Source organism: Haemorhous mexicanus, chromosome 3 (genome assembly GCF_027477595.1).
Source record: "Haemorhous mexicanus isolate bHaeMex1 chromosome 3, bHaeMex1.pri, whole genome shotgun sequence".
Classification (NCBI taxonomy): Eukaryota; Metazoa; Chordata; class Aves; order Passeriformes; family Fringillidae; genus Haemorhous; species Haemorhous mexicanus.
Genome location: NC_082343.1, coordinates 60,292,734 through 60,320,170, shown reverse-complemented (window position 1 = coordinate 60,320,170; position 27,437 = coordinate 60,292,734). Strand labels below are relative to the sequence as shown.

The following is a 27,437-nucleotide window of genomic DNA, read 5'->3' as shown; positions in this document are numbered from 1 at the left end:
TTATACACAGAATAGAAGAAGCCCTGAGCATACATCTGCCTCTAGGTAGAAAAAGTTTCAATTTCTTCTCCTGCTTGGTTTATATGCATTTGTAGTATTGTAATATTTACATTTGCACACAAGGAAATCAAGTCAATTTGCTACATTAATGTTCTTGTTAAGGCCTACTCTAATGTTAATCTCTCATGCTGACATATCCTGGGGTAGCTTCATCTGTTGATTGGTATCTTGAATGCTTAAAACAAATATCTGCAAGAAAAGAGGGAACAGGTAACCATACAGTAATCACAGTGTATAATTTTTCACTTTTAAATGAGGTAAGATTTCAAAGGCAGTTATTCAGGTCCTTTCTCCTTGTGGTCACCTTATCACCTTATCCTGGGCAGCTACATCAAATCACTTGCAGTGTGGTTTTTAAACGTTTTAAGTTCTCACAGAAAAATCTGTGTATTCATATATACACACACATGTGGATGTGGGACCACGTGCAGTGGGTTCTATTCTGTAGTGATTATATTGTTGCTGCTACCAGGAAGAGTCAGGAGAGATTTCTGGAGCACCCCCAGGTGACAGACTAATTTAGCCTGCAGCAGCTTTACGACTTTACCGACAAAAGGCAAAAGTATTTACCTAGCAGCACAGCCTGCAAAATCACGGATAGTAAGACAACTTTATTTTAAAGCACCAGCTCACTGCTAGAGCGCAACGAAGAGCAAACTTTACTTAATCGGTTTATACTCCCCAACGCGGAAACTGATGTTTCACTTCTTTGGAAGCAGCTAGAATTTAAGTGCTGTATCGTTCATTAGTGGCCGAAGACACTGACTCGCACCGACGCCGCCGAGCGGCGGCCGGCGGGCAAGCAGCCCCGCCAGTCACGCCGAGAAGCCCGGCACCCATCCTGCACTTTATTTACTGCTGCGCGTAGTTTTCCTTCCCAGAGATCCCATCTTCTCCGCCAGCCTTCCGGGAAGGCGCCAAGCGCTCTTCCCAGGAGGCGCCGGGTCCCGCTCCCCTCAGCCGCTTTGGCGGGAGACGGGCGCCGCTCGCCCCATCCCGCCGGACAGCGGCGCCCCGCGCCGGCAGGAGGCCGCGCGGCATTCCACGGATACGAGCGCTGCGCGGCCCGTTCGGCCGACGGGCTTTAAATCGGCGCTCTAATATCCCGCGGGAGCCGCCTTTTCCGGGCGGGGCGAGCGGCGATTTCACGCAGCGGCCGCCCCGCAGGCGGGCCGAGGTACCCGCGCCGGGGCCCTGCACCGCTGCGGAGCCTCTCACCGCCGCCGCCACCCCCCCACGCCGGGTGCGCGCGCAGCCGCCGGCCGCGGGGCGGGGCGGGCGCTCATTTCCTCCCTGGGCGCCATTTTGTAGCGCAGAGAATCCGCAAATAAAGAGCGGGCGGGAGCGGCGTGCGGGGGAGCTCGGGCGGGGGGAGGCGCGGCCGTCCTGGCTGCGGAGCTGGTGGTGGCAGCGGCGGCGCCCGCGCAGCTGGCGGAGGCAGGCGTGGAGGTGGCGGCGGCGGCGTTTCGCCCCTGCTCGATGTGAGGCGGAGCGCGGCCCAGGCAAGCGGCGTGCGAGGGGCGCGGGGCCTCCGCGCCGCAGGCGGGAGGTGAGTGGCCGTGCGAGCGCTCCGCCCCAGCGGGACGGACGGCCCGGGCAGCCCGCGTTCCCAGGGTGCCGACCCTCAGTGGCGCCTCCATCCCTCACCTCGGGCGTGGGGGGGAGGAGCGGAAGCACTTAGAGCCATTTTGTACGAGGCCCTGAAGCTCGGCCTGGCTGCGCGGCCGAGATCCTCCTCCTCTTGCTTTGGGCTGCTGCCGCGCCCCCGGCCGCGGGAGCCGGGTTTGGTGCTTCCCTTGTGGAAGAGGAGCGAGGGCGGCGGGGCGGGCACTGCCTGGCCTGGGGGGTGGCCGCAGCAGCTGGGTCTGTCAGACACCTGCGGCTGCGGCCCTCGGAGGGGGGGTGTGGGGGGGGTGGGACTCCCGCGGTTGCTGAGACGAGTGTGAGGGCTGAGCAGTTACGGGCATACTGTGGAGCTTTTCTTTCTGAGCGTCAGAAAGTTTCTTGGTACGAGTGAGACACGGAGCTACTGGAGGGGGGTCCAGGGGAGGGCCACAAAGATGATTTGGGGTCTGGAATGTTTCTGTTGCGAGGAGAGACTGCGTCAGCTGGGCCTCTTAACTCTAGGAAAGAGAAGACTGAGAGGGGCTTTCATCAATACCTACGAATATCCTAAGGGCGGGTGCTATCTTAAAGTGAAGGGTGCCAGACTCTTTTCAGTGGTACCCAGCGGGAGGACGAGGGTCAGTGGCCATAAACTAAAACACAGGAAATTTCACCTTACCATGAGGAAGAACTTCTTTACATTGAGGGCGGCAGAACAGCCTGCTGTGGTGGTGCTTTCCTCCTTAACTTCCTTCCAGGGTGCAGTGTGAGCTGAGAAATTTTTGAGCAATCTCAAGCACACTCATTCGGAACAGCTGCCCAGGCAGGTCAAGGAATCTCCCTCTCTGGATACATCCAGTGCCCACCTGACACGTTCCTGTGTCACCTGCTCTAGGTGACCCTGCCTTAGTAGGGACGGGGGTGTGTTGGACTCTGTAATCTCCAGAGGTGCCTTCCAGCCCTAACGATTTTGTAAATTATATATTTGTATATATATGTACACACGTACGTGCTTTGGGAGCTGGGATCCCATACTGGGGTTTTTCCCATTGAACTTTTTCTTGGTATCATTAAAATAACTCTCAGCTTGCATATAACAAGTAAAGCCTCATACCTCATTAAATTACTTTTGTTCATTGGGGTTTTTAAAGAAGTTTTTAAATCCTGTGTTTTATAAACATTGTAGGAAAAGGTGTGCGGGCTTCTATCAGAGTTACTAAAATTAAAATGCGCTTTCCTTGTTTCACATTTCTTGTAATTGAAACTGCCATAGAAGCCTAAAATATTGAGTTGTTCTGAAAATTCTTTTAGTGCCTGTTATTCTAAGTATGGAGTATGGTTTTATGTTGCTTGTTGCCAGGAGCAGATATGCAGGAGTGGTGTGTGGCAGCCACTGTTTCTGCAAAATCATGCAAGTGCTTAGTTAGGATGGTACAGTTAAGCTGTTCATAATACAAATCACAAAATACAGTTCTGTTAATTCCAGTCAGTTATGTAGGAATGTTGTTTACATTGACTCTTTTTATTGTAGAAAGTGACTCTTCATCATGTTCTTGCAAGATATTTCTGATATGGGTAGGAGAGAGATGATTTCTTCTAGAGCCAAGTCGAGTGATAAGTATCTCTTGATGCACAGTGGTTGAGAAGTTACTGTATTAGATTAAAAGAATGAACATTTCGGTGGCAGTTGTTGTCTGTAGCATAGAGATTCACCTGTTCGTTGACAGAACACTAAGGCAAATCACCGTGACTGTTGCTGTAGCCAGCCTGGCGCTGCTGCTGTTTCTGAGAAATACTGATATTTATTACTGATATTTATAATACTGATATTTATTACTGCTGCATACTGATAGCAGTATTCAGCAGTAGTAAATGCTCAAGCTTCTGCTGAGGTACTCCAGGTTCCCAAAAAGCTGTTGCAGGGCAGTAGCAAGGTGAAATTCGTATGTGTGGAAAGAGCACTAAGTGTTTATCTGTAGATATTATCAACCTGACTTTTCCAGAATAACCTATGGAATATTTTTAGCTAGTGTGTTTTTATTTTTTAGTGTGTGGTTTTATCATAGCAAGTAGTAATAGGTGGCAGTAAGGTAGTAACTTCGGTAATGCAGTGGTCTATAACTTCAGTCTTTTGTGCTCTGAAAGCAGGAGGTGGTTTTGTAAACAGTGATCTGCTGGGTGTAGAGGTTAGAGTAGCCTGGTCTCATGCTGAAATTTTGTGTGAGATCTGGAGATGCAGAGTTTGACTACCTTTGCATTGGAGCATCAACCTTTGATTTCTTGTAGTCATGATTGTGGCAGCAATTGTATGTTTATAATTGCCATATGCTGCAGCAGATCTTTGGGGGAAATCCACATTTTTTTGGTACTTGTGTGCTTCTGGTACTGTTTTGGGGAACACACATGTAATGACTTGACATGTGTGCACCATTTAATCAGTGTTAGATGTAGTTGTGTGAGACATCTGAAAAGCGTGTTTCTCTCTGTCAGGAACTTAACACTAGCTGAGATCTTCAAGACTACTTCCAAACTCCAAAGGAGTTAAAAGCTCTAAAAATGTTTGGAAAAACATTTTTAGTGAATGGGGAAGGTAGGCAGCCTAAATACAGGGGCCACAAGCATTCCCTATGTAATCTCAAGTTACTCTGAATGATTGAATTGGGCACTGGCAATTTGTATCAGCAGCCTCTTTTGCTTGTATTTTATATTTGAGGTATGTTTTTGGTAAAACAATTTCAAATAAGGAGCTGCATGCAGAAGCTCAAGCAAAATGCTTGAGTAACTTCTTTTTCGAAGGGGGGAAGGGGGTGGGAGTGAAGGTGACTTAGTTTCGGGAAGCACTTAGGTGCCTGTGTGTTACTAAGCCTAGCAACAGGAAGCTGCCATTCATTAGTGAGATGCTTCTACTGAATGTTTTCTTTCTGTGGTTTCTAATGTCAGTATTACAGGAAGGGACTGTGAGTGTTGGTTATTTTGTTTGTTGTTAACCAGGACCTTGTGTAGTAGGGTGCTGTGTAGTTGTCAGTGGTGTCAGTGCGCATTGAAAACTCTGCTTCATTGGAATGTATTTGCTTGTTTTACTGACCAACAGTTTTAGGATTTGGAAAAGTTAAATTGGTTCATTGAGTGTCATTATGAAAATACTAAGGTAATCCATAAAAATAATTGAGAAAATAGAATATCTAGAATACTCTAAGAGCATTATTTCTTTAAAGCTAAATGTTCACAACTAAGGAGTTCATGCATCCTTTCCCTGGTACATGTGCAGTAGTAGCTTTACAAGCTTGTCAGCTCTTAAAATTATGTGCAGCTTTTCCACTGGAAAGCATTTTGCAAAGATCCATGCCTCCAAACCTTGCATTTATTGTTACCTGAATGCCTGTAAGATTTAGGAACTCAATATTTCTTACATAATCATAGTTGTAGAAAATACTGTGTATTACTCTTTAGAGATAAGGAAGCATGTCCTGTAACTCAGAGCAGTGTGAATATTTAACCTAGCAAAATGCAGTCCTCTTGTGTTCTGTATGCGCCAGAGGAATTCAGTTTGATGGCCTATCTAAGCTGTTTTGCATCTTACTTTTCCTGAGAATATTCGCACGGGTTTTAAAATGACTGTACTTCCTGTTTGTTTGAATCTTAAGAGAATAAGTACTTGCAAGAACATGTTGTAATGTTCACAAATTATTCTTTTATTCTGAAGAGGAGGAGCAGTAGTATAAATTACTTTCCTCAGACCCTGATTATCCTTTACCTTTGTTATGTAGATGTAGACGCATACTGAATGTCAGTTTGATACAAAGTTGGGTGGTTTTGATTAGTTAAATAGGAAGGATTGATTACTGATTGGCTTTTTAGATAGAAATAGAAAGTTTGAGGTAACTTTTAGAAAAAAATGCAGCTGACTATATCTAGAATAAAGGAGCAAACATGTTGCAGTGTTATTTTGTACTCTGGTGCTGCATTGTGCGGAACCAATATTTCAGTGGTGTAATACTGCAAACCAAAACAGTTAAGGCTATAAGTTTCTGATTTGTTCAGTGTTCTGTTTACACTGAATAAAACTCCTTTTTTTCCTCTCCCTTCAGAGTTCACAATGACGAATGAAGAACCTCTCCCAAAGAAGGTATGTGTAAAATTACTTGTGACTTCACCCTTCCAGGTAATCAGGACAGCTTGATAAGTTATGCTTTTCTTTTTCCTTCATAGGTTCGCCTTAGTGAAGCAGATTTTAAGGTTTTACCTAGAGATGAGCTCATCCTAAGGTAACGTAAAAAGTCTTTTTTCCATCTCAGCATTTTAGTGAACTTCCTGTGGAAGATGTGTGAATTTACTCTTTCATTGTCTTTTAGCATCCTTGTTCTGAAAAACAGTTTTGTTTCATAATGTATCTCTTCTGTAAAGTTCTCCTCTTGTCTCAAATATTTGTAGTTTGGGAGGGAGCACTTTTTCCCAAAAGGCAAAATCCTTAGTAGTATTTTGTAGAACATGAGTACAAGTATTCACTCATAACTGGAGAAGATACAATTGCTTACATTCCTTGATAGATAGCGAGCTGTTTTAAACATCAGAAAAATGTCAACTCTTTACCTCTCCGGTACTTTTTTGTGCTTTCTCAGCCCTTGCTGTTGTCTTCTCAGCATGTTCAGGTATTAACAGAAAAATGTTAAAATGAAGTTTTTATTGCCTTAAACTTTTGATAGGAAAGAACCTGGCCATCTTTTTAACTTTTCAGAAAGCTTAAGTGTCACCACGGGAACAATTCTAGGGAATTCTGTTGCACATACCACCTGCTTAAAGAAACCACTCCAGGCCACTTGTCTCTGTATGCCTGAATTTCCTGATTGATAAGCCAGGAGCTATCCAGACTAGCCTTCTGTGGGGCATCTGTTTATCTGCTGGAATAGTCTGTGCATTTTGGTAAACATTAGTTCTTCTTCACTGAGTTATTAGTGTTGTAAGGGTCTCAAGGTAAATTTTGCTGTTTCATAAAACAAAGACTAAATTGTGTTAGAAACAAGGGGTTACATATGCAACACTTAGTGTACATGGTGATCGACTACCCTCCCTTCTGGATAAACTATCCTGCCAGCTACTTGTGGGGTGACAGTTTTTTTCCAGGGAGTAAACAGTCTGGCTCCATATGTTTAAAACTAGTTTCTGTCTGCTTCTGAGTATCCGTCTTTTGGGTTGTAAAGAAAAGTGTATTTAAACAGTAAGAAAAAGTGCTTCTTTCATAAGATGTTTTGGCCCTTTGATCCTTTTTATAGAAAACTCCTAAGTCTCCAAAGCTGTGCCCTTAACTTCTGCGATAAAATTCATGTGAAAGTACCAAAGCATAGATTCTGTGCCACTTGCTTTCTGACTGATAGTATGAAAACAAGAAGAGGCTGTCAGTTGTAATCAGTTTCTGTAACTTGCAATCATTAGTTGCTACATAGAAGAGATGAGTTTCCAGCACATATTCAGGAGAGAATGTGATGGAATGCCCTCAAGGAGGTAAAGTATGTCAGCAGCTCACCTGTGTTGATGAAGAGGCAGAGGGGAATTTGCTAATGACATCTATGTTGCTATTGAATCATCTTCTTAGTGTGTAGGAAAACTAACATGCTCTCTAAAAGGACACTTAATGGATTTAAGGAATATAACTGTTCAATATATGCGGAAATGGAAATTTACATTCCATTTTGGTCATGTCCATTTTATTAGTTTGCACAGATCAGTCTTTCAAGCACTTTTTTTTTGTATGGGGGCAAATTATGGCTTTCTAGTGAGTTCACCTCTAATTGTGATTTTATGTAAAACTAGCAATTATTGAACTAACTGCTGGCTTCACTTATATGCTGGAATAAAATATTATTATTACACATATATTTTAATCAATGGCATTTCTATTACTTTGAGATGTAGAAAAGCATGTCTTGGCCTCTAGATTGTCTTAAGATTTGGAATATGGTTTTTTGGTCTGTGCTTTGGTGAGGCAAATGCTTTTTGAGACAGATGTGTAATCACCTTTTAGTCTTTTAGGTAATAAGTCACCATTGCTGTACAGTTGCAGTGATGAAATACATACATAATAAAAATGGGGGGCTTGGTCAATTTCTGTGCCATGAGTCCCAATTTTACTGTTCTTTTCCATGAACTACAGAATTTAGGTTTCTTCATCGTAACTTTTGTTGACTAAACGTGAGCAGGACCAACATAGAGCCCTTAGACCTGACCTTGAATTTCTGCTTGTCTTGTGACTTGTTGCTCTGGAGTCATCTTAAGATTTCCCCTTTTTAATGCAGTAGTTAGCTTGACTGTAGGTGCTTCTGAGAGAAAGAAGAGCCAGGAACACGGTAAAGAAATTTTCTGTAGATCATAGCTAAAAATCTGATCAGTATTGCGCTGATCATTCAGCTGAGTGGCTACCTGGTAAAACACTGAACCATTCTGATATACACAAATATTTCTGAGGAAATACAGTGCTTTTACTAAACTTCAGTTAACAGGGACTTAGAGCCAGTCATTTTTGGAATGGCCTGGGTTCAGTGTGTGTCTTGACCCCTAACTGCTGTAAATCATTTACTGTGAACCCCAAAGCTCAGCATAAAAAATGTGTGCTTCAAGAAAAAGTATTTTGGACTTCATAGCTTCAAATTACCTCTATAAAGTCTGCTAAATATTTTTAGAGGATTAAGAGAATTAAGTTACTGACATAATTCTGCTTAGTTACCTTCCAGTTCTTGTGAGACTGTAAGCAATCCGTAAGCAATCCCTTGATCACAGAACAGATTCAGGAGTGTTCCTCCTAGTTCTCCTGTGTCTGTTCTTGAATGTCTTTCCAAGTAGCACTTTGGCGAAGCTCTTCAGCATATTAATTTTGAACCATCAGATTATGGACATAAACTACCATATTGAGTGGGAAGCAAACTGCTGGGAGGAAAAAAAATCTGCCTTTTAGCCTTGGTCGTTCTTCCCCCACTCAGATTCAGTGATGAGCTGCCTTAGTCTGCTACAGATATGCTGGAAGGTGTAATCTGGGGCAAGGCAAGGAGGTCAAGGGTCTGGCTGTGTTCCCTCCCAAGATCTTGCCCATTCCTGGGCTACTGGTGAGGGAGGAATGTTTTAAAATGTGCCTTGATGATGCGTGAGCACTTCTAGCAGTGGCTGAAACACTGATGTGTTACCAGCGCCATTGTAGCTATGAGTGCAAAAGCACAGTGCTGTGAGGGCTGCTGTGGGGAAAATTGCCTCTGTCTCAGCCAGGCCCAGTACAAGTTGCTTGAACTGCAAGAGTCTTGACCAGGTTTTTGACAAAATGCCGCATCTGAATAGGTGTATTTTCTAGAAGTGTTGGTAGGCATATGACTTGAAATCCATGACGTGGTCTAGTGCCATCTAGGTTTTCTTTTCCAGGAATTTGGTTCTTGCCTAAATACTAAGTTGTTGAGAGGTGAGTTAGAGCTATTATCTACAACATTCTTGGTGACCGTAGGCTACATGGTTTGTTTGTGTGTGGTTATTTCAGGGGTTCTTTTCCTTTTTTTTTTTCAGCTGGTGGTCTGGCACGTCTACTTAACTTGTGTAATGTGCTCACTTCACTTGCTCCTGTTAGGGGAGTGTGGGGGGGGGGGGTCTCATGATTTTAGAATTACTGGGTTTGGGCTGTAACTTAAAAGTGAAGTAGTTCTGTATGTTTGAAGACCAACTGTTTATTGCATGTCAGTTTTTTAATGTAAAATTAGGTTCTTTCTCTCTAGATTTGCTGTTTAGCAGGCCATTTCAGTTTTACTTCTGGGAGATTGAAATCTCCTGAACTAACATAGAATTTTTAATGATCGAATGGTGAAACTTCTAAGAGCAGAGAGATTAGTTTAAGGGTTAAGTATGAATACTACTGCTCTTTTTTACAGAGCTTTGAGAGTTTGTTCATGCTGTTGTGATGTTCAGCTGAAGAGATGTAAAATTTTATTGTTGCTTGAAGGAAGAGATCTCGTGATTTCATTTCCTTTTCCCACTGATGTGGTCTTACTTGCTGTTACAGATCTCTGATGCTTTTTAGACCCTTTAATGTGCTGTTTGGATTCACTAAATGGTCCAAATTACCTATAGGTAGATTTTATAGTTTCAATTAAAGTAGTGGTGTAGGTTAGAGAGTTAAAATGGAGCAGTTGTGATGAGTCTAGCATAAAATACATGTCAGGGAGAGAAGGTAATGGGGAGGAGGGAACAGACACCTCCTATAGTGGTAAGCTATTAGATAAATTTTCTTTATAATGTGCAGTTGCACCATCATGAGGAACACACATAGTTAGGTGCAGAGTACTACTTAAAAATCCCAAAACACCATGCTGTGGACTTTTTCATAAAGTATTTCATGCTAAACTTTACAGCAGACTTTATTTGCTACTGATTTGATGGTTTGTATGAAATGCAGTGCTATTTTTAGGTGATGTTTTTTGACTGCAGATGAATTTCCTAAATAATATGTTTTCAAAGAGTTGTTAAACTGTTTGGCTTATGGATGTAATCAGAGAGTGGTCTTAACCTGAATGAGCTGATATAACTGCTTAATCTAGACTGCCATTTCTAGTGTTACGATACACTTCTGCTTGTCCTGTTCACTTGGTAACATACTTAATGTTGTATTTGTCTCGCACTTTCTGTTACAGAATTTTGTTTGAATTGCTCTGCTATGAGAATAAGATGCATATAGATGCAAAAATAAGTAGCGCTTGATCCTAATGTTTGTCTAAAATACTGATTTTTAAGATGTCAGTTTTAAGTGTTGTAATACACAAAACTACCATTTTGTTCCTCTGAGATGCAAAGCAAATTTAACTATTTCCACAATTAAGTGCTCCTTTTTTTAAAATTGGGATTGTCTTTTGTGCAGTTGTGTAATTCCTTCTTGACATTTTCTGATTATGGTATCAGTGTTTGCTCTGAAAGCTTAGGAATGAGATGCGTTGACGTAATAAACAGAGCTTCAGAAAATTCTTTTTTTTCTTTTTGTATCTGTGACAGGTGGAAACAATATGAAGCATACGTGCAAGCTCTGGAGGGCAAGTACACAGACCTTAATTGTAAGTTAGCTGCGTTTCAAAATGGTGCACATTTTGAATGTATAAAGCAGAGTGATCAAGTAATATATGTGCTTTCTAGAAGTGCTAGAAGTAAGATATAATAATCTGTTATGTCAGTTATTTGGTAGGAAAAGAGGGCTTGTTTTTTCTACTGTTAAGTTTTCAGCCTCTCCCAGCTTTCTTAGCAACTTCTTTTCCAGTTGCAAATTTCTCCCACTGTCTAAAAAGTCTTATTTTTGCATCTATAGGACACAGACTGCTGGGTAGGGGAAAGCTTCAAAGCATAACCCCATAAACAGGAGTACTTTCAGTACCTTACCATTAGAAAAGGAAACTGCTGAAATACTCCCGCAATGTCTGTGCCTTTAGTAGTCTTACAGGATTGTAAGGCTGGGAGGAGAAACAGTGTTTAGAGGTAAATGTCTGAAATAAATCTCCAAGGATTGTTTGCTCTGATTAGGCAAATTTGTTTGTCATTCTTACATGGTCATTAAAACATGGTCTTTTGGAGGATAATGTGGGGAAAACATTTTACTCTGAAATGATAAAATATGAATACATTCTGGGAGTGACTGAACAGCCAATCCCAAGTCACTTTTAAAAGTTGTATTGCCAGTTAGGGATGGTATATTTCCTGCTTTCCACTCACCTTTTCAGTCTAAATACTTAAAGATGTAATACCACTGAGTTTGAAGGGTATTTTTCTGTCAGTCCAAATGGATGTCCTCTCTTTTGCTGTTGTTACCTCCTTCTTCTGCTGCTGTCTCATAATATTTTGGAGAGAATAAAACAGAGCACATGGAAACAGGTGATTCCATTCACATCTCAAACCGTCTAAATGTAGATAAATAAGTTGTTTCAACATTCCTAGTTTCTTGATTTTGGAAACAGTACAGGTCATAGTAGACAGTGTTAATGAATTACCTGCAAGGATTTATTTAGAAATAATTGTCCTGAAGCAATTTGTAATCAGGTTATATTTGCAGCGGATTATTCTCCATAAATTAGGAGAAATGAAAATCTAGATTTTTCAAATTTTTAATTGTCTTACATATGACAAGTAGTAGAGTGAATGTATGCAGTTGGTATTGAGCTGCTTGCATATGTTTTTGTGTGAGCACTTTGGAAATCAGCTGCCTTCTCTTGTATTTCATATATAATTTTTCATAAATGTCCATGGATCAGAATTCCAGTTGGGACAGAATGTTCTTGAATGTCTTACTGTTTGCTCATGTCTTACTGTTGAGACCAGTTTGAGGATTGCCCAAAACCAGCAGTGTTTTACAGACTGCAGATTGATTTTTGCAGCACAAAGTGATTTCCTGTACAAACATGGAAACATCTTGAAAGTTTTAGTAAATCTTAAAGAAGAACCAGGAATATGGCTTTAAAGTCAGCTATTGTTAAGCTTTTCCAATACTTAATGATATGCTGCTTTTTATTTATGCTAGTTATAAACATGCCTGCAAAAAGTGTAACTGTTTGACTTCTGTTTCTGAATTTGGTTTTTAGATTTTTAGCTATCTTTTTAAAACTTCCTATGAGAGGGTACTATAAAACATGCTTTTTCTGTGTTGTTGCTTGTGTTAGCTAATGATGTGACGGGGCTGAGAGAATCTGAAGAGAAGTTGAAACAGCAACAGCAAGAGTCTGCCCGAAGAGAAAATATTCTGGTGATGAGGCTGGCAACTAAGGAACAGGAGATGCAAGAGTGTACTGTAAGTATTTGAAAGGATAAGTGTGTTCAAACTTGTAGCAACATCAGCTGTTGAGCTAGTACCTATGAGCTATGCAATGTTTTTTGTGTATCTACACTATTGCTTTTAGGATAGTGTAGATATCGGTTTTAGGGTCACAATTTCTGTGTCTAAAGACACAGCAGGGTAGTTTAATTGAATTAGTAAAGATAACTTTTTAAAAATTTGGAGCTTTTTTAATGTTATTGCTGTTGATTTTCAGCAGCAGTTGTGATTGAAGCTTCGTTTACTTCAAACCAAGGTAGTTCTTGCATGTGCCATGCTTGCTCTCTTCTGGTATTTATCTGCGGAGCATATCTACAAAAAATGTTATTTCTGAGTATCATCAAAGTCAGGAACAAATAACGTAAGGATATGACTGCATTTATTTGGTTTCATTTAGGACGTTTTTGGCTGACACATTGCCTTTGGGTAACAGTGTTAGCCTCTGTTTGGCTGGGTCGGTGGAGTTGCTACTGACTTGTTCAAAGTTCTTTTGAAATTTGGCAGATCTGCTTAATTTCTACTGTTCTGAATATGTATTTTGTTGATCTTTGCTTCTTGCTCCTTCATTTTCTGTGACTTTTACATCTGTGTTTAGTTTTGGTTTCTTGGAAACTATCTCATATTGGATTATCTTCTTAGCGTAATTTTCATTCTGCTTGAATCTGGCAGCTTCTGAGAGGATTGTAAAAAGCTTGTTGCTAGTTTCGGTAATATACTCTTTAGAGCTTCTCTTATGAAAAATACAAGCTCTGTACAATAACTAGTGTTGTAGTTTTCCTTTGCTTTTTAAGTCTTCCTTTTTTGCCGAAGTTTTTCAGAGCAATCAGGTATAGTAGTGTGACTGAACTCTGTACACAGGATTTTCACTGCTCTTAAGGTCATAAGATCACTTTAGTTCACAGTGTTATAAACAGGAAAAAAATATAGGGGATTAAGCTTACTTTGCTGTGGTGAAAAACAAAGCCCAGAATCATTGAGGTTGGAGGACACTTGCAGTTTCTAGTCCAGCTTGCCTGTTCACAATAGGGTCAGTCAGACCAGGTTACTCGGGACTGCACACTGTTGGCTTTTAAGCATCTCCTGAAATGGAGACTGCAGAAGTCTTTGGTGACCCGTGCCAGTGTTGAACCACTGACACAGCAGAATGTGTGTTCTTATGTTTAAGTGGAACTTCCTGTGTTTAAGTTTGTGCCCATCACCTTCTGTGCTTTCAGTGTGCACCATTGGCTTTGCTTTCTTTACTCCCCATTGGGTATTTATGCACATTGGTAACATCTCTCAAGCTTTCTCTTCTCCAGACTGAGCAGCCCTAACACTTTCAGCCTCTGCTTGTGTGTCACATGCTCCAACCCCTTAATCAGCCTCACAGCCCTTCATTGGCCTCGCTTTGATATGTCTGTGTCTCTCTTGTACTGGGGTGTCCAGATCTGGACCCAGTACTCCAGATATCTCACCAGTGTCAAGGGAGAGGAAGGCTCACCTCCCTCAGCCTGTTGGCAGCACTCTGCTAATGCAGCCCAGGATGCCAGTGAAGATCTGTTCTGGTACTGGACTGCAACGCTTCCCTAGTTGTAAGGCTACTGTATTTCTCCTGCTTCACTTGTGGAGTTGTTCTGATAAATTCTGCCATGTGGAGCAGCAGTAACAGTAGGTTTTTTTCTTCTGAACTTCTTAGCATATAGCTAAAGCAGTAAATACTAAAAATAAATAAATAAAAAGAAATATAAGTTTTTCACCAAAACCACATTTGTGTGTGCTATATTTGCCTTTGTTCCTTCCTTGAAGTTATAAACTTCCAAGTATTTAATGCTTTGAATTTGACTATCATGAATGATTTGAATATCATGAAGACTATAGACGTTTTGGCTGCACTTTGTTAGACGTTTATAGCTGCATAATCTTTCTAGAACATCTGTTTAGAAGAATTTCTGAAGGGCTTTTATTTTGTATACTTTAAAAAAGAATAAAAGGGTGGGTAACAACCTACCAAAAAGAAACAAAAAACAGATGCATGCCCACACACTTGGGTGGATTATATTTCTCCTGCTCTTGACTCAAGAATAACACTGAGGATGTAATCTCCACACTACTTGGAGGTGAGAAGATACATCCTTGAAGAAGAGGTGTAAAACGGGTACACTGGAGGTGTATAATGGAGACATGGTCACCTTTAGGTATTTGCAAGTTTAAAAATGCACATAGTTTTAAGAAGGTCTGGAGGATTGCTTGGCTTTCTGTTACTAGAGAGTATCTTTTCCACTATGGTAACAGTAAAGAAATATGTCATGTTGGATAAGATGCAAAGCTAAGCTACAGGTTGCTAAATCATTTAATAAGCTATTAATCACGTGCTTTTACTTGACATGCCTGATTTTAATCCATAAAATAATTTTACATATTTTGATTATAGTTAACAATTCTTTTTTAATCCACACTTACATGTAAAATATACCATGAACATTTATATGTAAGCCTTCAATGTTTCCTATCACATTATAATTAGACTGAGCTTTTATGGTGTCTGCTTTCTTGAAAATCTGCAGATGTGTTTTTGGGGTATTTTATTTTTACAAACTTACTGCTTTCAAATTTAAATGGTTAAAAACTTAATACCATACCATATTCAACTGCTAGTAGGTGGCAAAGACTGAGTTTTCTGATCACTTGGGTAGAACACCTTGCTTACTAAAGTACACTAGCTGTGTTTTAAAATAGGGTGTGATGAACTCTATTTTGGTGTTTTAATTTTCACCCTTTTTAAAAATAGTAACTTTTTAGTGTGTTTTCAGCTTATGAAAGTGACCAGTTGTCATCCTAAAGTGTAGGTGTGCATGTCAGAGTAGCAGTAGCAGAATCTTTGCCCTTATTCTGTGTCAGTTTTGAAGAAACAAGATGGGAGGGGAGTGAATAGCTCCATTCTCTCTAGTGCTCTGTGCTGAGTCTAGCAGGAGAATATATGGATTTCTTCAGAGCCAGCAGCTTAGTAAAAGTCTGTGGTAGGTGCTGCAGAATTACTCTGCGGTTTTAGGGTCACTGAACGCTACCTTGAAGTTCAGTCATTTAACATCCTGTGTGCCCTGTTGTCAGCATCAGCCTCGAGCTACCTTCCTCCAGCAGGAACAACCCTGTAGAAGAGGTTGCTGCTCTTAGGGAAGTGTGGGTAAGGTATTGGCTATGGTTTCTACATAAAGTTTTATTTCTGGCAGAAGTGGTGGTCAAGTCAATGCCACTTCAGGGAAAGGCCTTAACCTCCTTCCAGTCTACTGCAGTTACTGAGAGTCAGTAAGTGGGTAGGCATTTGGAAATACTTGCTGCTCAAATGTGTTTTTCATGGAACAGATAACAATGAGTGGAACTTTCTGTGGGTGTAATTGGACTGTAGCCCTAGGTAGTCATATCTCTGGTGGTTTACGTTACAGCTTTGTTGTGTTTTTTCTCTTCTTAGTTGTGCACTTTATTCCTTCCTTATAAGAAGGATATACAGTTGATCTGACTTAGGTTGCTTAGGTTTCTCTCAGGCGCCTGTGATCTCTTTTGCAAGTTCGTCATGTTTAGAGTGTTGGTTCTCTGTAGCTATCTTTGGATGATTTCAGCTGAAAGCATGCAGCTGTTTACAAGAATGTGAGAACTAGGGGGATTGAAAATGTTATTGTCTGTCTTTAACAAAATAATACAAATCCACATGAACAAAACCTCACACAGCGCAATGTCCTCTAAAAAGACTGCTTTCAGTGCTCTCCTGCCTTAGGTTGGAACAGAGAGAAGGCTTTATAGCAAGACTTTTATTCTGTCTGTGAAAATTACCTCTACTTGTCCATCTGATGGGCTTTTGAAAAATACCAGCTGGTGTGTGCTTTCATGTTTGGGAATATGAAGAGTCTGTAGGCATTTCAGATGTTAAAGTGGGCATTGCCTGGGGTCTGGCATTGGACATGACTATTCCTGTATGTTCAGCTGTAGCTTGAAGTTGGTCCTGACTGTAGGCAAACTCTCCTGCTCCCTAACCCTTACCACCTGGAATATCAGTGGGAGGTGACTCATACCAGAAAGTGATTAGAGGGAGCAAGAATGTGAGGTTTGGACTGGCTAAGCAGGAAGACAAATGTAATTAGGAAATCGGCAAAAAGGGAAGATGTTTGGGCTTGCTTTGGGAGCAGGTCATACTGGGAGGAGGTTGTTAGGTCTTTATGGATGAAAAGCCTGACAGATGAGAACTCTGGAGTTAACAACTGGAGAAAGCACTTGTGGAGGAATTGAGAAAATTTAAGTTGGAAAAAGTGGAGGGAAGGAATGGTCTTTCACGTTTGGGGAGGGAATGAGCAAGGATTGTTTAAGTAAGTTTTTTCTACATGATTGCTTTAAAAAGGATGGTTGAGCTGAAGTCCTGTGCAGGTGCCATCTGCTGGGGTCAGGAGTGTCAGCTGGAGAGACCCCAATGAGATTGTCAAATAACTGGCACTGCACAGCATTGGCTGGGTCCTCTGGAGTGTTTAAGTGCATTTCTGGTGTGACTGAGGAACAGCACCAGCAATTCTGTGTGCTAGTGACCCAGGGAATCTGTTACAGTTTTTAGATTTACAGTGTAAGAGGGGGGATTGTGGGCCTTGATAAGACGAGGAACATGGCCTTCTCCCTCCTGCCCCCCAGATAGTGATGTCTCTTTAAAAATGGATTGGGAACAATGTTGCTCTATCATGATTTTATATCTGAAATATGTTGCCAGTGAAGTTGTCCATTTTACTGTCTCCTAGCTCTAGCCATCACAAAGAATTGACAGGTTGTTGGAATACTTAAGTAGCAGAAAAATAATTGAGTGGGTAGAAAATATGCATTAATAACAATGAATAAAATGGATCTTTATTCAGTGAGCAATATATTTTGCATTCAGTGAGGCAAAGGACCCGAGAGGTAAAATGCCATCCAAGAAATATTAGCATAACCTTAATCTGGATTTTCCTGTTTCTAGGTGCATTACCCACATTGTATGTGGATTCTTTATCTCCTTAAAATATTTATATGCAGTGCTTTATTCCTTTTATATTTCTTTCTGTATATATAGAACTTTGTCTATTTAAAATTTAAAGTATGATGATTTGAATTTTAAGTAGCTAAGTATTTTTATTTTTGTAATAGCAAATTGATGTGTCAAAGGAAATATTTCTGTTATTGCAGTACCTTTGAAACCACTTGAAATAAAATCCAGGCGATTTTCCTACTTAACAATATATAAATTAAAACACACTATACTCAATTTAGAAGTGACAGAGGTTGCTAATGCACACTGAGTGTTGTAGGACTTCTGTACTTCCTCTTCATCACTGCTGTGTAAAGAACCCATAAGAGTAACTGCATGTACAGGAACATGGTTAAGCTGTCAGTGCTGCTGGCTGTGCTGTGCGTCCCGAGGAACGGAGAGAGTGCAGGGGGACTCTTTCCCTTTAGGGTTTGTCAGTTAAACTCTCTTGCTCTCAAGTCTGTTTGCAGGACTGCCTGCATGGGAAGCAAACCATCTGACTTTCAGTTAACGTCTTTTAACAGTGTGTGATTCTATTCACCTCTTGCTGATGAAGCAATGCATGTGATACAGGGAGCATAATAAATTGAATTTAAGAATCAACACATTCTGTGCAGGCTGATGCAGTATTGGTGACTAGCAGGGTTCTAAACACGTACTTTTTGTACAATTTTCGATATGTCTGTTGTGATGGGATTAAAATTAAACTTTTAAAGTTAATCCTATGTATTTACATTTGTTTTGAACAAAAAATACTGTATTTAAAAGGAAACCTCTCAGTTACTACATCTGAAATTTTGACTATTGCAAGTGTTTCAGATGTATAAAATTGTACCTCCTTTGGCTTATGGTTTTTGCAAAGTGAACAAAATCCAACCAAAATCTGTTTTAATTGCTGTTAATATTTCTAAATTTTTTTTCAGAAATACACAATCTTGCATCCTAAGTGACTACTGCAGTTGCAAAAAGCCTTAGAAGGTTAAAGAAACCTTTTGTATTTGCTTGTAAATATTTCTTGTCAATTTTTGCTGCGATGTTCCTCAATAACTTCCACTGAACTTGAGTGGGAATTAACTGTCTGTTTTAAGCAGATAATTCTTTCCATATGCTCTTTGTTCTCCAGAAGGAGTGCAGGCAGATAGAAAAGAAAGGGAGAATTCTAATGTTCCAGATATTGCTCTGACAAATGTAAATTGACATGTAGAAAATAATCTTGGGATCTGGAGGGGAATCTGACATGAAAGGTTAAGCATGGCAGCTGCTTAGGATGGGGGCTTGGGTGAGCAGGCACGTGGACAAGGGTGAAAGGTGTGCACAAGTGGTTTTTATCCTGTGTTCTTCGGGTTACAGTGTGAGAGAAGGCAAGCTACCTTGATGTTAACTTTGGAGTAACTATTGGTATTGAAATGACTTATTTTTCTTTAATATTGTATGAATAACAGTCTTTTTTTCTTATTTTATGCAGAATCAGATTCAGTACCTCAAGCAAGTCCAGCAGCCTAGTGTTGCCCAACTGCGATCAACAATGGTAGACCCAGCCATCAACTTGTTTTTCCTAAAAATGAAAGGTGAACTGGAACAGACTAAAGACAAACTGGAACAAGCCCAAAATGAACTGAGTGCCTGGAAATTTACGCCTGATAGGTAAACAAAACAAATACTCCCCAGTCAAGACTTCCCTGACAGTCCCACTACGAGAATGCTATGGTGGGACAGCCAAGTACTCGTTTCCACACCAAGACTCAGACGTTTTGAGGCAAAAGCCACATTCTTATACTGTCCAGCTTGTAATGCTTAATGTAAAACTTACCAGATGAACCTTGTGTTTCAGCTTTTTTCTCCCCTTTGCTTCAGAGGCCTGACAACGTCGGACTATTCTGAAGAAATGGCCATCTTCGAAAAAATCTTTTCTAGAACATGTAGACATTTGCAATATTGTTCTATTTGAAGAAAATAGAGGGAGAAACAGAAGTCTTAAGTCTGTGGCACACTGTGTCTACAGACAGTTTGGAGGAGAGAGAACCTAGAGATTATAAATCACGAATTGAACATGTAAAATTCCCATAAAATGTAGAAGTGGAATATGCTTCGCTCTTAACCTTGAGCCTAGTGACTTAGAGACACTGTAAGTCAGTTTTGCCAATAAGACTGTGGACTTCCTGCTTGTTCACTGAACTGCTGGGTCAAAACTCAATGAGGTGAATTTTGCATTAAAGAGTTTACTTGCTAACCAGTTTTGAATAGCCGCAAGAGTGCTATTTGATATCACAACAGTGGTAGTGTACACATTTGACTGTTTAGCCTTCGGGTGCTCTAGCACTTGATGCAGCCTTAAGTCACTGTTGCTAAATAATGAACTGTTTTCTGGATGGTTGGTAATACTGTGGACGCCTCAAAATCAGGACTGTACAAAAATGTACGTTCCATCTAAATGCAGGTTTAAAATTGTTTGAAGCAGTATATATTTGATCACAACTAGCATGTATAAGAAAAACTGGTTGTGATAAGAATTTCACTGCATGTTTTCATGCAGAAATGAGAATTTTTTGATCTTCATTCTAAGAACTGATCTCAAATGCTTAATACAGATGCTTAATACAGAAGGCACATGATGGCAACTGTCTTCAGTGTTGGTGGGGTGTTTTTATTCCGTTGTACATCTGGGGTTTTTTGTATTGTGCTTCTCTATAAAATGTGCCTTGAAATAGTTGTAATACATAGTTCAAGGAACACTTCTGGTTATACTGTTGTATCGTGAAACTCCTGGGATGAACGAGAATTGAACAGGTTGTTATTTCTGCATTGTCTCGTTCGCTGAAAATGAAGTCAGTATTATAACAAACCAAAAAAACCTTAAATGCATGCATTTTCTTTGGTGGATTCAGTGAAGGAGTTTTTGCTACTCTACTGATGCTTCTGTTCTGTCGTCCCAAGTTACTTGTAAGAGTAGCAATCTGGGACAGTTGGGAGTGCATGTCTAAGGTCTGTAAAGCAAAATGTAGATCTGGTGTAGCATTTGTGTGTTTGTTTTTTCCCGTAGCAAATTGAGTTCTATTTAGTAATCTGAGGTGTTGATTTTTTAAAAGAATTGGCAGTGTTTTATGACTCAGTTTAAAAAATTCATTTTTAAATTAAAGAGACATTTAGCTGTCACAGAAGGTGATGTATTCTAACAGTTTTGCTGACTTTTATTAAGATGCCATTACATCATTTTGACTTGGAAGTATCTTTAACTGTTTGTGCTTCAGTTGATTAATACGGGATCAAAGAGTAGTATATTTATGCAGGGTTTTGTTTTTTTGGTTTTTTTTTTTTTTGCATGAGTAATGACTTAATGCCAAAAGAAAAATCCACAGAAAAACTTTACCTTTTTAAAAGTGATATATCTGGAATGATTTTTCTATAGCAGTATCTAAGATTTTATTGATCTAGCATCAAAACAGAGGTAAGATTTAGATTAATGAAATGTTAATGTGTTGCCAAGCCATTTGTAAAGCTCCCTACAGTGTGTTGAAAGAGGCGTGCCATGCAGATTGCTTGTTTCTAACTTGGAATTCAGAAAGTTATTTAAGACATTTAGATACAAGTTGGTTGTTTTCTAAAGTCTTCAGGCTCTGAATGTCAGTACAACTGAGGAGAGACCAGTAACTTGCCACTTCCTTTCAAACCCAAGTGTCAAAAGAAAATGTTATTTCTTTAGCTACAACATTCCCTAATTTGCATCATATAATTTTAGGTCAGTGGTGTGAATGTGCATAACCCATACATGCAGTGTCTGGAATATAGAAAGTTAGTTATTTCCTGGTAAATAATTGAGGCTTTGTTAACTGGGTTAAGATTTTACTGGTTTTATTTCTTGAAAGGTGAAGAAATTGGCTCATGTAAAATATTTGTAAGGTTTTTTTCATTCTCTTAGCATCTTAGGCCTCCTTCCCCAGTTGTTTTAATTGTCCATCCTTGTACAAAACTACCCATTTCATGGCATCTGGCCTAGTTTTTGAAAGAGGCAATGGCCCTATTCAGATCTTAAACTGGTGTTCTTGGCGTGGTTAACACATTAACTGCGGCCCTAAGCAGAGCTAGCTCTGGACCTTAATGTAGATAAGGCTGGGCAGCATAAACATTGCTGATGTCTGGAGGGGAAAATGAAAGAGCATGTAATCAAAGGAATGCCTATGCTAAGCCATTTTAACCATCATTAAGCAGAGCATAAACTTGGAATAAAAATTAGTTGATATGCCATTTTGCAGTAAGCCTAGTACAACAAACTTTAGTCTTCTGAAATTTAACTATTTATATTCTTACAGGTTTTGTTGCGTGTATGTTCAAGAGGATTTGTGAAAACAATGCTGAACGTAGTTTTACAGTTCATATGAATTATTTTAATACTTACTGTGTTTAATTTTCTTGAATGTGCTGTTTTTTTTGTAAATTGCAAGGGTTGTTCTCTACTAGTTCAGAACATCTGGAAAAATTTTGATGAGAAGAAATAGCATTATAGGTAACTATGCAAATTTCTATACAGGTAATAAATATTTTACATTTTGGCAGGAGTTAACCTGAAGATATTAATGGGATTCTAAAATTGTCCCAATTCCAAGGTAACTGGTACTTGCCGATTCTGCAGTTGATGTTGGTTTGTGAAGAGAAAAGCATTCAATGACTTAAGCATTGTAAACTTTTTCTATTTGTAGTGATGGTGAATCCATTAACAGGAATTTGCAAATGGCTAAAAATCATGTCTGCCTAATAACTTTTGGGATCTGTCACATTGGTTATCTCCAAAGTGGTCCTGCTTTGCACAGAATGAACATCTCTAAGGAAACTTGCATCTTAAATGTGCGACTTGGACTGTATTAGGTCGGCACAATTTAAACTTCAAGGACCTGGCATTGGACATCACATCAAGAAAGAAAACAGGCTGCTGCCTTTAGCAGATTTTCAGGCCTCCAGGACTTTACACAGCCAGATTCCTTCTGGAGCAGCCCATCTGAAAGATTTGGGAAAGTCAGTTGAAAAATGTTAAATGGGGCAGAGTTGGCAGAGAAATTAAAAGTTGTTTAAGGCTTGAGTGCTCAGAAGGTAGTTGATAAGGAATTGCTGTTTTAAATTATTGTATATTGGTTGCAGGAGACAACTGTGGCTGTGATTGTAGCAGAAATTTGCTCTTCTACTTTTTTAATCCTCAGTTTTTTTCATTATTTGTCACTTGTTTAAAAGCATACCAAAAAATTACATGACCTTCTTGGTCTTGAAGAGTAATACAAGTCTTGCTATTGAATGCACAATAAAACTGTTCAAGTTTGGGATTTTGCCAGAGCTTACACTTCTGTAGAAAAGAAGACAGCTTCATTATGGTGCTGAGCCTATTAAAAGGAGAATTGTTTGGGGATGCTATCCTGACTTGGCAGACTGAGTCCTAGAGGACTTTAATTTCTCTCTTTCATGGAGTCAGCTGTATTGCCTATATATTAATTTGCATACTACTTCCTATAATGCTTTACAAGAAGATTTTTATCATGAAGATTAAAGATGTGTAACATTACCAGTTTAGTAAAGAAAATCTTGTCAGTTTCTACCTGTTTCACATTTCTTTCAGAAACTGAGTGTCCTAATGATCTTTACTTACTATCTGAAATCTGTCAATTTTAAGGAAGTAGATAGATAATATACCCCTTCCTTGATGTCCTTGCAGTGTTCAGCTACATTTTCATTCTTCACCATACTAGATGTACTTAAGAAATGGTGACCTTAGAAATCATGAAGCAGTGTGTATGTGACTGTCAAACATATAAGTTGAGTTGGAAACTGGACATCTCATTTTTTAAACAAGAGTACCTGGACAGCATTTAAAGGAATGTTTAAACCTCTCAAAGAAAAATGGTTGTCGGTATGAAAAATGATAATGAGATTTATTGTTTCCCCCAAGCAACTTTTCTTCACCCAAATTCAGTTACTAAATTTCATTACTACAACAAATGGGGAATGATTTTGCTTATAATTTGCTTGTGTAGTTTCTATGCAGTCGTTGATCTTTTGAATTGCAAAACACATCTTTAATCAAATGTTTAACTACATTAAGAATTGGCACATGCAAGATTGTGCATACTGATAATCCAGATGTTGGTATTAAAAAAGTACAATATGCTTATTCATATTTTCAGTAATAAAACTTGCCTTCCACTTTGTGGGACAGCGACAGAAGATCAACTGGCGTTGGAACAGCACGTGGTAACTATAGGGAGACTTTCTGCTATGACAATTATGTTGAGGCATAATGTTCCTTGAATTGTGACATGCAGAAATCGCATCTCCTTTTTGTCTTTATTCGTGATTGAGGAAGATAACTGAAGGTTTTATATTCATTTTGTGATAGATGGCTCTTTCCTTTGCAGCCAAACAGGGAAAAAGTTAATGGCGAAGTGTCGAATGCTTATCCAGGAGAATCAAGAGCTTGGAAGGCAGCTGTCCCAAGGACGTATTGCACAGCTTGAGGCAGAATTGGCTTTACAGAAGAAATATAGTGAGGAACTTAAAAGCAGTCAGGATGGTAAGGGATTTTTCAACAAAAATAGAAGTTGCCTTGCACTTCTGCAAGTTTAATTTTGTGATGATATACATGATACAAAATCACCTTTGCCAGAATGAAAGGGCAGTATTGAGTAAAATATGACAATAGTAAGTATTAATTGGTAGTCTTAGTTAAACAAAGTCCTTAAATTTGGGGGCACTGGTGGGATTCACAGCTCCAGTAATGCAGTGTTTGAAATTGAAGTTTTTATGCTATAAGTCTTGCTATTTAATAGGGAATGTTTAGACTGCACACATTACTGGTGAATTGGCAAGATGAAAGCTGTTAACATATAGCCTAGGCATGCACTGAGAACAGAAAGCTTCTTGTTAACTCTCACTCATTTGGAATTTATTTTAAAAATTCAATTTTTCAACAATGCCTAAGAAAATGAAAAACTGGTTTTTTTTTTTCCCCCTTTTTGGTAACTCAAATGAATGAAAATGTCTTGTCATGTTTATAGTCTAAATTTTGCAACACTGTAAGCCTAAACTGAAATGATCTAAAAACTCTGACCTCTTGCACAATTTAAATGGAGGGGAAAATGCAGGTTTAAGAGTCTTCAATGTTAAATTCTCTGTAGTGTCAGTGGCTCTTCATAGAATGTTAGATTGGGTTATCTGAATATAACCTATATAGGTTACCCTTGGGGTTATAATCTATATAGACATCACATAGACCTGAATATCTTTTTGTTTGTTTTGCATCTGAAGATTGTAAGATACCAAAAACTTGATTTTGCATCCCATCTTAGTCTGAGATGCATTTTTAAGAATAGATCATATTCCCCAATCATATTTTTATCTCTTTGAGAAAACAGCAGTATAAAATAACTAGAACGCTTAAGGTAAATTATTGTATAGTGTCATTTTGTGGGAATAGTAACTACTCTTTCGATAATGCACTTCAAAATTTACCAAGTACATAAATGAAGCAAGTTTACTACATTCAAAAGCAGCAGTCTTTAAAGAATGTACAATCTCCAGCATTGAGTTGCTTCTTCCCCATACATCATTCAAAGATATGGATACTCCTGCAATAAGAGTTTTCCTAATGATTGTTTTCTGTAGCAGCAAGAGCACTTCTAAAAAAAATTTACAATATTAAGCAGCTTGCATTTTATTTCATCTGACACACTGATGGGGCACTTGAGCTGAAGACTGAATCAGTGTTTCTTATACTGTTTTGGGGTCAAATTTGTTTTGTTGCAGAATGCAAAACTAATCATAAAAACCTTTTTCTGATACATAAATACTAAGGCACACTGTGAAATTAGTTAAGAATCTGTTGGTAAGAAGGTCTTTTTGTGTTCTCTCTTGAATGATTTAAAGGATTAAACACAGTAAGAATTGAAACTTCCTTGAAATATGATGAAAAAAAACCCTACTACTTTTGGCTATTGAATAGGGTTTTGCCATAACTCAGATTTGTTACTTATGGATATGGTTCATGGTCACTTTTACTGTATCTCTGCCAGGGATCTGTACTTGAGTAAAAGTAGTCACAATAGGATCTACTTGCAAAATATTAATTACTGCAATTGAGCCTTTTCCTAAATATCTTCCTTTCTTGCCCAGAAGTTAAACTTTTCCTCACATATTTTTAATAGCAGTTTAGAAAATAGGTAGATACCACACTTGTTAAGCATTTTCTCCTTCAGAGGCAGAGTATCAAAACCAGTGCATACCTGATGGCTGAGAAATACTTCCTTGAAAAATTTCAGCATAAAATGTTGAGTTACGGGATTTTAATTTCTTCTCTGAGATTTAAACTGTATATGGACTATTAAGTGTTTGCAACAAATGTGTTTTCTTTACATAGAATTGAATGACTTCATCATCCAGCTTGATGAGGAGGTAGAAGGTATGCAGAGTACCATTCTAGTTCTTCAGCAGCAGTTGAAGGAGACTCGCCAGCAGTTGGCACAGTACCAGCAGCAGCAGTCCCAGGCCTCCAACCCAGGTACCAGCAGGACTCCATCCTCTGAGCCCGCGGAGCAGGGAGAGGCTGCAGGCAAAGACTGCAGCCGCCTGGCAAACGGACCAAGCAATGGCAGCTCCTCCCATCAGCGGACGTCTGGGCCTGGATTTTATAGGGAGGGTAGCGGCACGGAAGATGACTTCCCGGCTTCTCCAGGGAATGGTAATAAGCTATCCAACCACTCTGAAGATAGAACTGGTAGAGGAAGTGGTAGCTACATAAACCAGCTCAGTACTGGGTATGAAAGTGTAGACTCTCCCACTGGCAGTGAAAACTCTCTCACTCACCACTCAAATGACACAGACTCCAATCATGATCCTCAAGAGGAGAAAACAGTGAGCATGAAAGGTAACAGAACTGTGGGTTCTCGTCATGTCCAGAATGGTTTGGACTCCAGTGTAAATGTGCAGGGTTCAGTTTTGTAACATTTTTCTGCAAAATTTTTATACAGTGTCATTGAAATTGGGAGAGGATACTGTCCAGAAGCCGTTTAAATTAGTGCATACTTGTCACAATTTTGCCTTTTTGTGGGTTTCTTTTTGCTTCAATACCTCTGCCACTTTGGAAATTTTAACAGTTAATTACGTTGAATGTTGCTAAAAGGATGTTTGTGTAGCTCAAGTTATTTTTATATGAGTTAATGTGAAGTTGAAATGGAAATTATTTCCATAAAGTATAACATAAATGATGTCTGTACAAATCTGTGTATATCTAGAACCTGTGCTGTGTAAGGGCATTCTTACTCATACTGTTATACTTAACACCACCTTCAAGATTTGTCATAATAGCTGTGGGTTGGACTGCCAAGTTTGCCCAGTACAGTAGTTTTATCACTAAAAAGATGGACTTACTGAAGGAGTCCTGTAGTAGTTTCAGTGTTAATTACAGTTTTTCCCACCATACATCTGTGCATTTTCTCCTTAGGTGACCGAATGTTTAAGAATTGTGTGCATAGTTACTCAGTTTTTAAGAACTGTTGTATCCTGTTGATGCATATTGCTCTGTGACTCCAATATTATCTTACCTGTACTGACCAAACCTAAATAAAAACTTTTAATAATGTAATTTCCTCATTGTTCTGCATTGGCTTACATGTCTTATTTGTATGTGGTGTATTTATAGTCCTTGCTTTTGAGTTGAATTTGTATCTGTGTCAATCCTCTCTGATACAGCGTATGCCCAATACATGAAGTGTAGGCGTGCACTAGTGCTAATTTCAAGACAGCCTGATAGTGCTTGTTCCAAAGGTTTTGTCCTTACTGGCAGAAAAAGGGTGGGGATTGGGGGGGGAGGTGGAAAGGAGAAGTTAATGAAAGTAAACCTTAGAGTTTGAACCAGGTTTTATTAATGATTATAAAAAAACCCAAAAAACAACCCAAAAAATAAGCCAAACC

The 27,437-nt window shown here is 39.4% G+C and overlaps 1 protein-coding gene across 1 annotated transcript; it reads left to right on the top strand.

Moving 5' to 3' along the window:
• Positions 1-1,497: 1,497 nt before the first annotated feature.
• On the top strand, positions 1,498-27,108 carry WTAP (WT1 associated protein). The gene is made up of 8 exons (XM_059842002.1): positions 1,498-1,609; positions 5,754-5,791; positions 5,875-5,930; positions 10,678-10,736; positions 12,327-12,454; positions 18,958-19,136; positions 23,888-24,042; positions 25,885-27,108. The coding sequence occupies exons 2-8, from the start codon at positions 5,762-5,764 to the stop codon at positions 26,466-26,468; spliced, it is 1,191 nt and encodes a 396-aa protein (XP_059697985.1). The 5' UTR covers positions 1,498-1,609; positions 5,754-5,761; the 3' UTR covers positions 26,469-27,108.
• The last annotated feature ends 329 nt before the right edge of the window (positions 27,109-27,437 follow it).